At 46.0% G+C, this 16,317-nt stretch overlaps 2 protein-coding genes across 2 annotated transcripts in view; one reads left to right on the top strand and one right to left on the bottom strand.

Moving 5' to 3' along the window:
- LOC104567771 (polycomb group RING finger protein 3) overlaps window positions 1-16,317 on the bottom strand; it is a 69,546-nt gene that overhangs the window by 12,460 nt on the left and 40,769 nt on the right. Inside the window, exons 7-8 of the mRNA XM_088532770.1 lie at window positions 14,867-14,955; window positions 13,552-13,689 (exon numbers count right to left, since the gene is read on the bottom strand). Coding sequence (XP_088388896.1) covers window positions 13,552-13,689; window positions 14,867-14,955 — 227 coding nt within the window. The remainder of the gene's footprint in view (window positions 1-13,551; window positions 13,690-14,866; window positions 14,956-16,317) is intronic.
- LOC148593015 (syncytin-A-like) lies at window positions 4,643-6,141 on the top strand. Its single transcript, XM_088532772.1, has 3 exons — window positions 4,643-4,658; window positions 4,706-5,436; window positions 6,097-6,141. Exons 1-3 carry the CDS (start codon window positions 4,643-4,645, stop codon window positions 6,139-6,141), a joined length of 792 nt encoding a protein of 263 aa, XP_088388898.1.

Raw genomic sequence — 16,317 nt, 5'->3', positions numbered from 1 at the left:
ACTAACTTAGCAAAAGTAAATGCTGTTAGGCAGGAAGTCGAGGAAAGCCCTGCCGCTTTCTTAGAGAGAATATTAGAGGCGTTTAGACAATTCACTCCTTTAGATCCTATGAAGGAGGAGAATCGGGCAGCTGTCATCTTGGCATTTGTAAATCAAGCTGCACCAGATATAAGAAGGAAATTACAAAAGATTGAGAGGTTGGGGGAGCAAACCTTACAGGATCTTTTAAAGGTAGCAGAGAAAGTGTACAACAACAGGGAGATTCCAGAAGAAAAACAGGAGAGAATAAGAAGGGAGGATTGGAAACACCAGAGGGAAATGGCTAGGAGATTTTTTGAAGCAGGAGAAAAATCAGAGAGGCAAAGAAGGGGACCGCCACCCCCCAGAGGAACAGGGGTACGGTTAGGAAAGGATCAATGTGCAATTTGCAAAAAGAAAGGACACTGGAAAAATGAGTGTCCAGAAAAAGGAGAAAGGAGGCCACCTAGAGTACTGGTGGCAAAAGAAGATAGTGACTGAAGGGGCCGGGACTCGGAACCCTTCCCCGAGTCTTGGATAGAATTAGAAATGGAAGGGAAACGTGTAAAATTTCTGGTAGATACAGGGGCTGAATATTCGGTGGTAAATGAAGCAGCGGGGAAGCTATCGACAAAGAAAACTCGAGTACAAGGGGTAAATGGGAGTAAGGTGTATTGGTGGACATCAGAAAGGAAAGTAGATGTAGCTAATAGACAGATCACGCACTCTTTCTTGTATATACCGGAGAGTCCGATACCCTTAATGGGCCGGGATCTCTTACCTAAATTAGGGGTAAGGATATATTTTGAGGATGATGGAATAAAAATCAATGACCGGGAAGGACGACCGATACAGGTCCTGACCGTTAGATTAGAGGACAAATATAGACTGTATAAAGAGAGGAAAGAAGAAATTGGACCAGAAACTCAAAAATGGATGAGGGAACTCCCAGAAGTATGGGCAGAGAATTCGGGGGTAGGAGAGGTTAAAGGGAAAACTCCTCTGGTCGTGGAATTAAAACCAGGAGCTCACCCGATTAGGGTTAAACAGTACCCAATGACCCCTGAAGCTCGACAAGGGATAGCGAAGCACATTAAAAGGTTACTGGAAGCTGGCATTCTGCGTAAATGCAAATCTCCTTGGAATACTCCTCTACTGCCAGTAAAGAAGCCCGGAGGAGATTTCAGGCCAGTTCAAGATCTGAGAGAAGTTAATAAAAGAGTGGAGGATGTGCATCCTACAATCCCGAATCCATACACTCTGTTAAGTACGATGCCACCAGATATGGGATGGTATACAGTTTTAGACTTAAAGGATGCCTTCTTTACCATCCCCCTGACAAAACAGAGCCAGGAAATGTTTGCTTTTGAATGGGAAGATCCCGAGAGCGGATATAAGGGTCAGTTAACTTGGACCCGATTACCACAAGGGTTCAAAAATTCACCGACTTTGTTTAATGAAATACTGCAGGAAAATTTGAGTGAATTCAGGAGACAGAATCCTAGTGTGAAATTGCTTCAGTATGTGGATGATCTGCTGCTAGCAGCAAGAACGAAAGAGGAGTGCGAGGAAGGTACGAGGAAGTTGTTGCAAGAATTAAATAAACTAGGCTACCGAGTAAGTGCTAAGAAAGCTCAGCTATGTAGTCCGGAAGTAACATATCTGGGATATAAGATACGAGATGGTAGGAGATGGCTAACTGATGCCATGAAAGAGACTGTTCTTCGGATTCAGGAGCCCAGATCTCCAAGGGAGGTTCGAGAATTCTTGGGGACAGTAGGATACTGCCGTTTGTGGATACCTGGATTTGCAGAAAAAGCGAAACCTCTGTATGAGGCGAGTCTAGAGAAACCAGACTGGCAGTGGACAGAAACTATGGGAAAATCTTTTGAGGAACTGAGATTAGCCCTGCTAGAGGCCCCTGCACTTGCACTCCCGGACCCAGCCAAGGATTTCCATTTATATGTGAGCGAAAGAGCGGGAATTGCTAAGGGAGTGCTAACTCAAAAACAAGGACCTTGGAAAAGGATAGTGGCGTACCTATCAAAGAAATTAGACCCAGTCGCCGCAGGGTGGCCCTCGTGCCTTAAAATCATTGCAGCCGTGGCAATGATGGTTAAGGACGCAGACAAACTCACGTTTGGGCAAAAACTGTATGTAACAGCTCCCTATTACGTAGAGGCATTACTCAAACAACCGCCTGAAAGATGGATAACAAATGCTAGGCTGACTCATTACCAAGCCTTACTTTTAAACCCAGAAAGGATTATGTATATGTCCCCAACGACTTTAAATCCAGCCACTCTCCTACCTAACCCAGAGTATGAAACACCTATGCATAATTGTCAGGAGGTGTTAGCTGAAACTACGACAGTGCGGGAAGATTTGAAGGATGAGCCGATGCAAGGAGGAAAAGTGTGGTTTACAGATGGAAGTAGCTTGGTCGAGCAAGGAAAAAGAAGGGCGGGAGCTGCAGTGGTAAATCAGAAGGGAGAAATAGTTTGGAGCCAGCGTTTACCAGACGGCACTTCGGCTCAGAGAGCGGAACAGATAGCCTTGGCTAAGGCATTAGAAATGGCAGAAGGAGAGTGAGTGACGATTTATACAGATAGTCGCTACGCATATGGGACAGTGCATATACACGGAGCTATATATAAAGAGGATTTCTTACCTCCGCAGGAAAAGAAATCCGAAACAAAGAAGAGGTTTTGCACTTGCTGTCAGCTTTGCAGAAACCAAAAGCAGTGGCAATTGTGCATACCTTAGGACATCAGAAGAAAACCGATACGATAAGTAGAGGAAATGCAGCTGCAGATATTGCAGCCCGGCGAGCTGTGTTAGAAGGACAAATACAAAGGGTACTAGCCCTGACTCACAACACTTTAAGAGAGGAAGAGGAAATTGGAAGGATGAATACACCCTGGAGGAGAGGGAGTGGATTCGAAAGGTTGCATAAAAGCAAAGTGCAGGAGAAGGACATTACGATACAGAAGGAAGAATGTTAATTCCTAAGCGGTTGGGACAGAAGATGGCGCAACAGTTACACAGTACCACACACTTGGGGGAAAGAAAAATGGGACTGTTAATAGAAAAGTTTGGGTTGAGATTCCAAGATCAGAGGAAAATATTAAGAGGGATAATAGAGGGGTGTCAAGCATGTCAGGAAATGAAACCATCGAGGGTCAGGAAGGTACATGAAGGTATAAGGGAAAGGGGTGGTGAGCCTGGAAGGCATTGGGAAGTAGACTTTACAGAAATAAAACCAGGTAAATACGGATATAGATATCTGTTGGTATTAGTAGACACCTTTTCAGGGTGGGTGGAGGCCAATCCCCAGATATGGGATACCGGTGAGCATCGGGTCTGATAATGGACCAGCTTTTGTGGCAAGGGTTACACAGGAATTAGCCCGAGCACTGGGAACCAACTGGAAATTGCATTGTGCCTATAATCCTCAAAGTTCGGGTCAGGTGGAAAGGATGAACAGAACCTTAAAGGAAACCCTTGCTAAGCTAGTAAAAGAGACTGAAGAGAACTGGGTAACAATGCTACCTTTTGTCCTATACCGGGTCCGGATAACTCCATATGTACTAGACTTTACACCATTTGAAATAATGTTTGGGACCCTACCCCCAGTATATCCGTTAGAGATAAGGAAGGGAATAACTAAAAACTCAGGAATGAGGAAAGAGATGTAGATCTTAAAAGAAATACAAGATGAGTTATTCCCATTACTACAAAACTGGTATAAAAGAAATCAGAAGGGGTCAGAAATGGATATCGAACCTGGAGATTGGGTGTGCGTAAAAAGGCATGACCCAAAAACATTAGAAAGCAGATGGAAGGGACCTTATGTAGTAATTTTAGTAACACCCACTGCCGTTAAGGTCGATGGAATAGGACATTGGATTCACCATTCCCACGTCCGGAAGCTAAACAAAGAAGAGCGGAAGAAAGCAGAGGAGTGGGAGGTCCGAAGGAATAGTAACAATCCTCTGAAATTGAAATTAATTAGGAAAAATGTACAGTAACACAATTTGGGTAATTATGGTCCTGCTAATTATGATTCTGAGGTGTTCTAATGGGATATACAACATAGAAGAGAGAAGTAATATGTGGGTGACTTGGGCAAATAACACAGGGAATCAGGAATTCTGCCTGTCCCTCACCACCGCTAGTAATCCATTCAGAACCTGCTTGTTTGGGAAGCCGGGATTTGATGACAACAGTTTTAAAAAGGTATCTACGGGAAACTGTTCAGGGGTAGTAAGTGCCTCGGAATGTGCCGCAAGGCTAATTAAGGGATTAAATACCTCATTGCCTTGGGACCCCCAAGAGCTCAATTTGATGGGGGCACAAGCAATTGGAAATAGTTCCAATAATTGGACCCAAACGTGTTTTATGTTTGGGGACAAGTTTTTTGGAGAAAAGGGAGGAGTGAGACTCCTGGCACAATGGAACATTATAATTAAAGGAGGCCCTAGGCCCCAATGGTGGAATGCTTCGGGTTGGACTGATGTATCTCCCGACCCAATATTCGACTGGCATAAGACCATAGGAGGAGATGGAACCTTCGGTCCCATATATGCAAACGGGACATTCTGTGGGATAAATGGGACAGTCGATGGGTTACAAGAACGGTACCCTGCGGGATTACCCTTAGGAGCATATGGGGGGGATCCATCAGGACAGGTACATAATAGGACAGATTTACTATGGAATAATGATACTGCTAAGGCCTTGCCAGATGGAGTGTTTCTAATTTGTGGGGATAGAGCATGGCAGGGAATACCTAAGAATGCCTATGGGGGACCGTGTTATTTAGGGCAACTGGCAATGATAGCCCCGTCTAAAGCTAAGTTGTTAACTATGAAGCAGGAACAAAGAAGGCAAAAGCGTTCCCTTGGTTTAACACCGGAATGTGATGATAATGTACAATTAATATCTGTAACCGCGCGGGTCGCCTTAGCTATCTTTGTGCCAGGAGCTGCAGCAGGAAATGCATTAAGGGAGCTTTCGAAGTTAGCCTGTTGGAGTGAGAAGCAAGCAAATGTGACAACCAAGGTACTGGAACAACTCCTGCTCGATCAGAACAGCCTGCGACACGCACTACTACAGGACAGAGCGGCTATAGACTTCTTGCTCCTCGCCCATGGACAGGGATGTGAGGAGTTTGAAGGACTATGTTGTTTTAACCTGTCGGACCATAGCCAATCGATTCAACAACAATTGCGCTGGCTCAAGGAACACACTCAGAAGATAACACGGGAAGAAGGACTGATGGACGGATGGCTAGAGTCATTGTTTGGAGGGTTACCTGGGTGGATATCAGGACTGATAAAAGAAGGATTACGCGTATTTGTAATTCTGTTATTACTGTTACTGTGTATCTGTATAATGTGGAAATGTGTAATGGGGGTAATGGAAAAAGCTACAAATCGAGTTAATTCTATGCACATAATGTTCATGCGACAAACTCAGAAAGATCGAGAAAGGATTCTCTGATATTAGCAAAAGAAAAAGGGGGGAATGTAGGGTGCATTAGCAGGGAAGGTAGGGGTTAAATAGCTAATGTAGAATAAGCTGAGTCTTAGAGCACAAGGACCCATGATAACTGGCAGAGTCCGGATGTCTTGCTCATGACAGGGGCAGAACCCTTGATAGATGGCAGGGTCAGGATGCCCTGCTCATGGCAAGGTCTGGACCCTTGATAGGTGGCGGGGTTAGGGTGCCCTGCCCTCAATCAGGATGATAGGGGGGCTGCTTATCCAGATGTTTTAATTCAGCAAAATAGATAACATTAACAAGAATGCAAAACAGGAAAACGGGAGGGGGAACACTCTTGGGTAAGAACGGTATAAAAGAGGGACGCTCGAAGTGGTCGGGGTCCGTGGTGTGACCCCTGCGTGGGAAAGCCCGGACCCCAGCTAGCTGGTAATACTTATTATCTTTCTTCTATTAATAAAAGACAATATATCTATGGTGGTTGTCTCTCTCCCTGTCAGTTCGGATACCGGACCTAACAACTTATAGTTATTTTTACTTTTCTATCTCATCTTTGAAAGATCTTGATTTTAGAATCAGCAAGGGTATGGACACATGAGTAAATGTGAGATCATGTGACCGGCCATCAGCTGAAGTGCACTAGATGACCATGCACATGATCTTGGCCTACTTCCACGGCAAGATGACATGCACTGAAAGGGTAAGTCTCCATGAAAGTAAAAACAAGGATGAGGATAAGGCTGAGGTACTTAAGCATAGAATCATAGAATCATAGAATGCTTAGGGTTGGAAGGGACCTCTAGAGATCATCTAGTCCAACCCCCCTGCATACACAGGGACACCTAGAGCACGTGGCACAGGACTGCGTCCAAACGGGTTTTGAAGATCTCCAGAGAAGGAGACTCCACAACCTCTCTGGGCAGCCTGTTCCAGTGCTCTGTCACCCTCACTGTTAAGAAATTTTTCCTTAAGTTCCTATGGAATTTTTGATGTTTCAGTTTCCGGCCATTTCCTCTAGTCCTATCAGTGGCCACCACTGAAAAGAGACCATCCCCGTCCTCTGCACTCCCTCCCTTGAGGTATTTATATACACTGATTAGATCCCCTCTCAGCCTTCTCTTCTCCAGGCTGAACAGGCCCAGCTCCCTCAGCCTCTCCTCATAGGGCAGATGTTCCAGGCCCCTGATCATCCCAGTAGCCCTGCGCTGGACTCTCTCCAGCAGCTCCACATCCCTCTTGTACTGTGGAGCCCAGAACTGGACACAGTACTCCAGATGCGGCCTCACCAGGGCTGAGTAGAGGGGCAGAATCACCTCCCTCGACCTGCTGGAGACGCTCTTCTTAATGCAGCCCAGGATCCCATTGGCCTTCTTGGCCACGAGGGCACACTGCTGCCTCATGGTCAACTTGTCGTCCACCATGACACCCAGGTCTTTCTCCGCAGAGCTGCTCTCCACAAGCTCGGTCCCCAGCCTGTACTGGTGTCTGGGGTTATTCCTCCCCAGGTGCAGAACCTTGCACTTGGCCTTGTTGAATTGCATGAGGTTTTTCACCGCCCAGTTGTCCAGTCTGTCCAGGTCCCTCTGGATGGCAGCACAGCCCTCTGGGGTATCGGCTACTCCTCCCAGTTTCGTGTCATCAGCAAACTTGCTGAGGGAGCACTCTGTGCCTTCATCCAGGTCATTGATGAATAAATTGAACAGGACTGGACCAAGGACTGACCCCTGGGGGACCCCACTAGCCACAGGCCTCCAACTAGACTCTGCACCGCTGATCACCACTCTCTGGGCCCTGCCATCCAGCCAGTTCCTAATCCATCTCACTGTCCACTCATCTATCCCACACTTCCGGAGCTTGCCCAGGAGGATGTTGTGAGGGACGGTGTCAAAAGCCTTGGTGAAGTCGAGATAGACGACATCCACCGCTCTCCCCTCGTCTATCCAGCCGGTCATTTCATCATAGAAGGCTATCAGGTTAGTCAGGCAAGATTTCCCCTTGGTGAATCCATGCTGACTACTCTTGAGCACCTTCTTGTCCTCCATGTGCCTGGAGACAACGGCCAGTATGAGCCGTTCCATCACTTTTCCGGGGACGGAGGTGAGGCTGACTGGCCTGTAGTTGCCTGGGTCCTCCTTCTTGCCTTTTTTGAAGACTGGCGTGACATTGGCCTTCTTCCAGTCTTCCGGCACCTCCCCCGTTCTCCAGGATCTTTCAAAGATGATGGAGAGCGGCTTAGCTATGACATCTGCCAGCTCCCGCAGCACTCTGGGGTGCATCCCATCAGGGCCCATGGAGTTGTGGGTATCGAGGTTCCTTAGGTGCTCTCTGACCCAATCTTCCTCTACCCAGGGCAAGTCTTCCTCTCCACCAGCTTCTTCTCTTGTCTCTAGGGCCTGGGGCTCTAAAGGGCTGCCCTTGGTAAACACCGAAGCAAAGAAGGCATTGAGCAACTCTGCTTTTTCTGTGTTATTTGTAACCAAGGTGCCCATCCCGTCCGCCAGCGGACCCACGTTTTCCCTGATCTTCCTTTTGCTGTTAATGTATTTGAAGAAATTTTTTTTGTTATTTTTAACGTCCCTTGCCAGCTTGCCTTCCAGTCGTGCCTTAGCTTTCCTTGTCGCATCTCTGCACTCCCTGACTACGTTCCTGTATTTCTCCCAGGGAGCCTGTCCTTTTTTCCACATTCTGTATACCGCTGCCTTCTGCTTGAGCATTGCCACAAGCTCCTTGCTCATCCACGCAGGTCGCCTGCCCCCTCTGCCTCCCTTCCTACACACAGGGATGCACTGTTGCTGGACGTGGAGGAAGTGCCGCTTGAAAACTAACCAGCTCTCTTGGGCCCCCCTTCCTTCTAGAGCACTAGCCCATGGGATTCTACCGAGGAGGTCTCTGAAGAGGCTAAAGTTGGCCCTCCTGAAGTCCATCGTCGCAAGGCTACTTACAGCCCTGCCTCCTCCTCGCTGAATCGTGAACTCCACCAACTCATGGTCACTGCAGCCGAGGCTACCCCCCACCTTAACATCTCCTACTAGGCCCTCCCTATTTGATAGCATGAGGTCCAGTAGCCCACCTCTCCTCGTCGGCTCCACCACAACCTGCGTCAAAAAGTTATCGTCGACGCTCTGCAGGAACCTCCAGGACTGCTTATGCCTGGCTGTGTTGTCCTCCCAGTTGATGTCGGGGTAGTTGAAGTCCCCCATGAGAACCAGGGCCTGTGACCGTGAGGCAACATCCAGCTGCCTATAGAAGGCCTCATCAACCTCCTCGTCTTGGTCAGGTGGCCGGTAGCAGACACCCACCACAGTGTCTCCCACATTAGCCTGCCCTCTAATCCTTACCCACAAGCTCTCAACTCGCTCATCCTCGACTCCCAGGTTGAGCTCCATGCATTCCAGTTGCTCTCTCACATAAAGAGCAACTCCACCACCTCGCCTTCCCAGCCTGTCCTTCCTAAAGAGCACATAGCCTTCCATGGCAGCGCTCCAGTCGTGCGAGCTATCCCACCACGTCTCTGTGATTCCGATGAGATCATGACGCTGGGACCGCACACAGATCTCCAGTTCATCCTGCTTATTCCCCATGCTTCGCGCATTGGTATACAGGCATTTCAGGGAAGCAACAGAGGCCACAGGTTTCCCAGGAGGGGTGAAAGAGGACCCTCTGTGATCATTTCCTACCCTCACTTCCCCACTACCATACTCCCGCTGGACGCCATCTGACCTGGGCTGTGCGGTACTGCTTGCCGTGTCAGTGTGCCACTCCCCTTCCCCCTTCTTGCCTAGTTTAAAGCCCTCCTAACCAGGTTGGCCAGCCTTTTTGCAAAGAGACGTGTGCCCCTCTTGCTAAGATGAGTCCCATCATTCCCCACTAGCTGTTGGTCATCAAACAGAGTCCCATGGTCACAGAAGCCAAAACCCTGTTGCCAGGCCCAGCGGCGCAGCCAGTTGTTAAGCTGCCATATCCGCCTTCTCCTCCTTGAGTCCATTCCCCTTGAGTCCATTCCTCCTTGAGTCCATTCCCACTTAGGGACATGGTTTAACAGTCATGGTGTTGACAGGCTTGCAGAGGGACTGGATGATCCTGAAGGTCTTTTGCAACCATTATGATTCTATGATATGCTAATGTAACTTTACCACAAACTGAGAAAGCTAAGGATGTGCATGCTAACTCAAACCAGGATTTCTCTGTAGTATTCAACCAAGTGTCCACATCCTTAGGGCCTTCCTCCCTAAAACATATTGTTCACTGGAAACACCAACACAGAGTTTCCACAGAAAATGCCATGTGTCCTTTAAGAAAAGGGTGTGTTTGTAAGGCAGGACTCTTGAAACACAAGTACTATTGAATGAATATTCTTACATTTCTATAAGAGCCAAGCAGTCTGTGAAACCAGACATTGCTGCAGTGGAATAGTGAATTTAAACACCAAAGTGAAGCTGTAATCAGTAAGAAAGCAATCCAGGAGTTTTCTAAAAGGTGACAACTTTTACACAGATGCTAGATGGGCCAACCAGAAGTGATGAGCACCTTGATTTACTACTCACAAACAAAGAAAAACTTTTTGGGGACATGATAATCAATGTCAGCCTTGGCTGTAGCAACCATTATATAATGTAGTTCAAGATCCTGAAGGGAGTGAGGAAATCAAGTAGTAAGGTACAGACCCTGGACTTCAGAAGACTTCTGCTTATTCAGGGAGCTGATGGGTGGGATCCTGTGAGAAGCAGCTCTGAAGGGCGAAGGAGCTCAAGAGAGATGACAGGTGTTTAAGGATAGCTTCCTCCAAGCACAGGAATAGTCCATCCTAATACTCAGAAAAATGAGCAAACATATCAGGAGATCAGCTTGGCAAAACAGGGAGCTCGAAACTGAGCTCCAACTCAAAAAAATGTATACAAGAGGTGGAAGCAGGAACAAGCTACAAAGCGGGTATACAGGGATATAGTTAGGAAGGGGTATACCTTGGCACTACACCCTATAGTGATAATATAGTGATAAAATCAAAGGTGTATACTCCCCCCCTCATAAATGGGGGTATACAGGGATATAGTTAGGAAACCCAAAGCTCATCTGGAGTTGAAACTGTCAAGGGATATCAAGGGCAACATGAAGAGCTTCTACTGCTACATTAGCAGGAAAAGAACAAACATGGAAAATGCGGGCCCACTGCTACATTGGGTGGGCAATTTAATGACAAATGGCTTTGCCTTGTTTTCACCAACAAAGTCTCCTAGATCCTTGTTCTTAGAGACAGTGTTCAAGGAGGAGAGGAATTGCCAGTAGCAGAGGAGGATTGTCAGGAATCTGTTAAGAAAGCTTGATTCATACAAGTCCATGGGACTAGATGGAATGCATCCAAAGGTGCCAAGAGAGCTGGCCGATTTTATTGCAAGGCCACACTATCATCGTTGAAAGTTCATAGAGATTAGGGAAGTTCTCAATGACTGAAGAAACGTTGCACCCATCTTCAAAAAGAGCAAGAAGGACTATTTAAGGAACTACAGTCCAGTCAGCCTCACTTTGGTGGTCCTTGGGAAAGTCATGAAGTCCTCTTGGAAGCCATTTCTGGGCACATAAAGGTAAATCCACTCTGGCTATTCCCAATCGTCAAGGAGAAAATTATGCTTGACCAAACCTATCGCCTTTTTTAATCAAATAACTAGATCTGTGGATGAGGCGAGAGCAGTGGGTGTCATTCACCTTGACTTCAGCAAGGCTTTCAGCACAATCTCAGCATCTTTGTATCCAAAATGGGACATTATTATCTGAATGTGTGGAATACCTAATAGGTGAAAAACTGGCTGGATTGTCAGGTTCAGAGGGTAGTGGTTAATGAGTCATTCTCTACACAGAGGCCAGTAACAAGTGGAGTATTGCAGGGGTCTATCCTGGGACCTATCCTATTTAACATCTTTACTGGTAACCCAGAGAAGGAGAAAGAATCTACTTCATCAAGTTTTTGGATGGCACCAAAGTAGCGGGGTGCAGCTGATATGCTTGAGGATGAGGCTGCTGTTCAGAGGGACTGAGTCAGGCTAGAAAGATGGGCTGACAAGAGCCTCATGGTAATCAACAAAAACAATGACAAAGTCATGAGATAGTACAGGCTGGGTAGCAGTTCTGATGAAAAGGACATGGGGGTCCTGATTGACAGGAAGCTGAATGTATGCCAGCAGTGTGCTCTGGCAGTGATGAAGGTTAACAGCATCCTGGACTATATCAACAGAAGCACAGCCGTTATATCAAGGGAAGTGATTATTCCCCTTTACTCAGCATTCATTAGACGACATTTGGATTGCTGCATCGAGTTTTGGCCCCTCTAGTACAAGAAAAATGCTGATAAACTCAAGCAGGTTCAGTGTAGGGCTGCCAAGATGGTCAGAGGTTTTGAGCACAGGCCCTATGAGGAGAGGCTGAGGGAACTGGGCTTGTTTAGCCTGGAGAAGAGAGGACTTGATGGGGACTGAATTACAGCCTTCCAATACCTAAGGGAGGTACATGGTGGGAGGATGAGAGACCATGAAAGCAGGGGAGGTTCTGACTGTGCATAAGAAGAGAAAAATTCACTACAAGGATAATTAAACAACAGAGCAAGTTGCAGAGAGATTGTGGCATCTCCATCCTTGGAGGTTTTCAAGATGGAGAGATGGAAGTTTGAGACAGCCTGGATGGAGGAGGACTGTGACGAATATCAACAAAGAGGTGAGCAAGGGCTGCATTTTCAGATGCCTGCCGCTATGTGTTCTAGTTTTTAAAACTGAAATGGTAGAACTTGCAGAGGATAGAAATGCCTCTCTCTTCCCTTACCCTTCACCAAGTTTTTTTTTTTCCCCATAAAAAGTCCAATTATTTCCTCTACTCGGCTCTGGTGCCCTCTACTCAGTCATAGTGAGGCTGCACCTGGAACACTGCGTGCAGTTCTGGGGTCCCCAGTACAAGAGGATGCGGAACTTCTAGAGAGGGTCCAGCAACAAAGATGATTAAGGGACTGGACCATCTATCTTATGAGGAAAGACTAAGTGAGCTGGGACGGTTTAGTCTGAAGAAGATTGAGAGGGGATCTTAACATGTACAAATATCTGAGGGGAGGATGTAAAGAGGATGGGGCCAAACTCTTCTTGGTGGTAGCCAGCAATAGGACAAGGGGTAATGGGTACGAATTGAAACACAGGAAGTTCCATCTCCATGTGAGGAAAAACTTCTCTACTGTGAGGATGACAGAGCCCTGGAACATGCTGCCCAGAGAGGTTGTGGAGTCTCCTTCTTTGGAGATCTTCAAAACCCTCCTGGATGTGACCCTGTGCCACATGCTCTAGGTGTCTCTGCTTGAGCAGGGGGGTTGGACTAGATGATCTCTAGAGGTCCCTTCCAACCTCTACTATTCTGTGATTCTGTGAATTATGTACTCTCTGTAGAGGAAAGGTAAAATAGTTACGTGCTATCCTTCTGCTCAGAATAAGCAGCAGCAGCTGATACTATTGAGGCTGAGTTACACTCAGAGTAGAAGAGCAGAAGAAAGTCCATGTGCTGCTTTCCATTAAATTGGCCTTTCAGTATTGGTGTTACTATCAATCTTATGCATTGAGTGAGAAAACTCTGCTAGGGCAGGATATCCCTTCATTTAAGCCACCAAATGAAGCATTTTGCAGGAGTCAGTTTTAACACAGATGGAAGCACATAACCAAGCCTTTTGGCTCAATTACTTAAAATAGCACACTGAGATGCACTGCTTCTGTATATTTCTTTTTTCTTTTCATTGTTTTTGGAGGCGGGGGGGATAAAAGGGAAGATGACCAGCATCCCTATATTAAAAGGGGGAAGGGAAGCTAAATTTGGAGAAAAACATATTTGTATGCATTCAGCTCTTTAACCTGAAGAGCCATTTTCTCTTCCTTTATATCAGGAAATATCAGGAAATAGTGCATGCCTCAGTTCTTTCGTAAATCTGTTTAGAAAGGAAGACACTGTTTTGAACATAATCCATAAGATTTTCATTTGTAAAATCATTTTTAAACTTTAAAGTTTTACCTCATTAAAAGAAGAAAGGTTAAGTTTTTTAGCAATGAACTTCTTTAGATGCAAGACTGTTGCTTGTGCTGAGCAGCGGATCCATTTTCGTTTCAATCCACGTAATTTGCTGCTATTGCATTCCAGGCAGATGCTTACCTTTAAGAAAAATCAAACACAGTCAGGGTTGGTTGACAAGATTATCTGCAGTCCTCATTATGAAGTCCACATGCAGCCTTTGTTAGTCCAACAAAAATGTGAAAATGTATAATATCAGTATTCTTTAAACTGAAATGCATGCAGTCCCCCTAAAGAAAAGGTTATCTATCATTTTGTCAGTTTACTTTTAAGCACCATTCAACACAAAAGGGATCTGGACAAAAGTTCAAGGTAAAACTTTATGTCTGCCTTATTCCAGAGCTTTAATCAAACTGCAGAGGCTATAAATACTTCAGAACGAGCCTAGGTCAAGCCAAAGTGAGTTATCTAATATGAAAACCCCCCAGGGTCCTGAATGCATTCCCCTCACCCCTGGGGGTTTGGTTATCTGGGCTCAGGGCAAACTTTGATAAGCAGCTGTCCGGCCATGAAACTGTTGTGAAGAAAGAGATGTTTGAGAAAAAGCTGAAAGAATACTCAGCGGGGGCTCCCTCTGCTCCACTTGGCAGTATCATTTAAAATAAAGTTCAGGCCCTTGGTCCCCCTGCTTGAGCTATGTTGCAGTCATGCCTGTGCCTGGCCATGTACTCCATTGATCCAAACCCAGATACACAGATTAGACTTCCTGACTTGACCTTGAACCTGCCTTGTCATTATGGAATTGGCTTGGTGATCCCTACACTGCGCCTGGCCCTAGCTACTGCTATCTCTGAATCTGACCCCAACTTGCTGACTTCACTTTCTGGCTTAACCTTGGGCCTGCCTCATCACTACAGATTTGCTTGGTGAAAACTAGGCTGTGGACAACCTTGGTCACTGTCACCAGACCTACTCGGTTCTCCTTGTTTGGGTGCTATGGGACTGCTCCCCTTGTCAGTGAGGTCACTGCTCCTGCCCTTAATTAACTCACTGCTCCTGCCCTTAATTAACTTTGAAAAAATAATTTCTCCACAGATACCTAAAAAGGAAAAAAAAACAACATCAACAACAACAACAAAAAAAAAACAAAGATGAAACTCAAGTTTACACAAGAGCATGGAAGAACCCTGTATTTTGTCTCTGTCAGAGGGAAAAAATAATCAAAGAAAAATGAACATTTTTTAAAAAAGTGGAACAGGACCAAAGCTGAAAGACAAAAATAATACTAAGAAATGCACTATACCAGAAGTATGCCCACCTGTTCATCGCTTCGATGATAGTCATTATCTTCTTCCTGTTTTTCCTCAGAAGTTTCTCTCTTTAAATTTTCATCTGTTTTAGTTTCACCTTTGAGAAGAAAGCAGAGAATTACAATAAGTTAGACATATCAGATGATGGGTGATCCTGAAACAAATTTAAGACTAAGAACAATTGAGTTTTGATTTGTTTTTCAAAGTATTTAGGCTCGTCACATCATGATCAGTTTCTCTTCTACCCAGGACAAAAGTTGGAAAACAGTTTAATATTTGGTAGCAGAGATACTTGTGCTGTGCTTACCTTTCCTGCCTTCCTGGACACTAATCCAAAGATTCCCCCAAAAAATCAGTAAGATATAACAATTCCCTTCAGTTCAAGACACCTTACTACAAATTTATCAGGGCACATTCACTGTTCTGTAAAACTGGTATACTCTGCTGACAGTCACTAATTTTAGAATTATTTTGCCCTAGAATGAATACACACACACACTTTAAGTATAACCACTGCACCATTTCTATCACAAAATTACACTTAACAACAGTAGTTTCTGAAGTTAACATGATTAAAACAGTATCATTCAGAACTGGGATAGAGAATAACCTCTTCCAGCCCCAAGTCACGACTGTCCACTCATGCAAACACCAGCTGCCAACAGGCCCACACAGTCAAAAGTGGGAACAAGTATAGAGCACAGCTCGCAACACAACTAACTGTTAGCAACCCAGAAGCAAGATATCATCATAGATAGATATCTAAGATCATAGAATCATAGAATCATAGAATCATAGAATGCTTAGGGTTGGAAGGGACCTCTAGAGATCATCTAGTCCAACCCCCCTGCATACGCAGGGACACCTAAAGCACGTGGCACAGGACTGCATCCAAGCGGGTTTTGAAGATCTCCAGAGAAGGAGACTCCACAACCTCTCTGGGCAGCCTGTTCCAGTGCTCTGTCACCCTCACTGTTAAGAAATTTTTCCTTAAGTTCCTATGGAATTTTTGATGTTTCAGTTTCCGGCCATTTCCTCTAGTCCTATCAGTGGCCACCACTGAAAAGAGACCATCCCCGTCCTCTGCACTCCCTCCCTTGAGGTATTTATATACACTGATTAGATCCCCTCTCAGCCTTCTCTTCTCCAGGCTGAACAGGCCCAGCTCCCTCAGCCTCTCCTCATAGGGCAGATGTTCCAGGCCCCTGATCATCCCAGTAGCCCTGCGCTGGACTCTCTCCAGCAGCTCCACATCCCTCTTGTACTGTGGAGCCCAGAACTGGACACAGTACTCCAGATGCGGCCTCACCAGGGCTGAGTAGAGGGGCAGAATCACCTCCCTCGACCTGCTGGAGACGCTCTTCTTAATGCAGCCCAGGATCCCATTGGCCTTCTTGGCCACGAGGGCACACTGCTGCCTCATGGTCAACTTGTCGTCCACCATGACACCCAGGTCTTT

This window comes from Tinamus guttatus, unplaced genomic scaffold (assembly GCF_059628265.1).
Source record: "Tinamus guttatus ecotype Peru unplaced genomic scaffold, ASM5962826v1 Tinamus_guttatus_pri_ptg000471l, whole genome shotgun sequence".
Taxonomy (NCBI): Eukaryota; Metazoa; Chordata; class Aves; order Tinamiformes; family Tinamidae; genus Tinamus; species Tinamus guttatus.
Note: the sequence above shows the minus strand (reverse complement) of the source record. Positions and strands in the feature narration are given on the sequence as shown.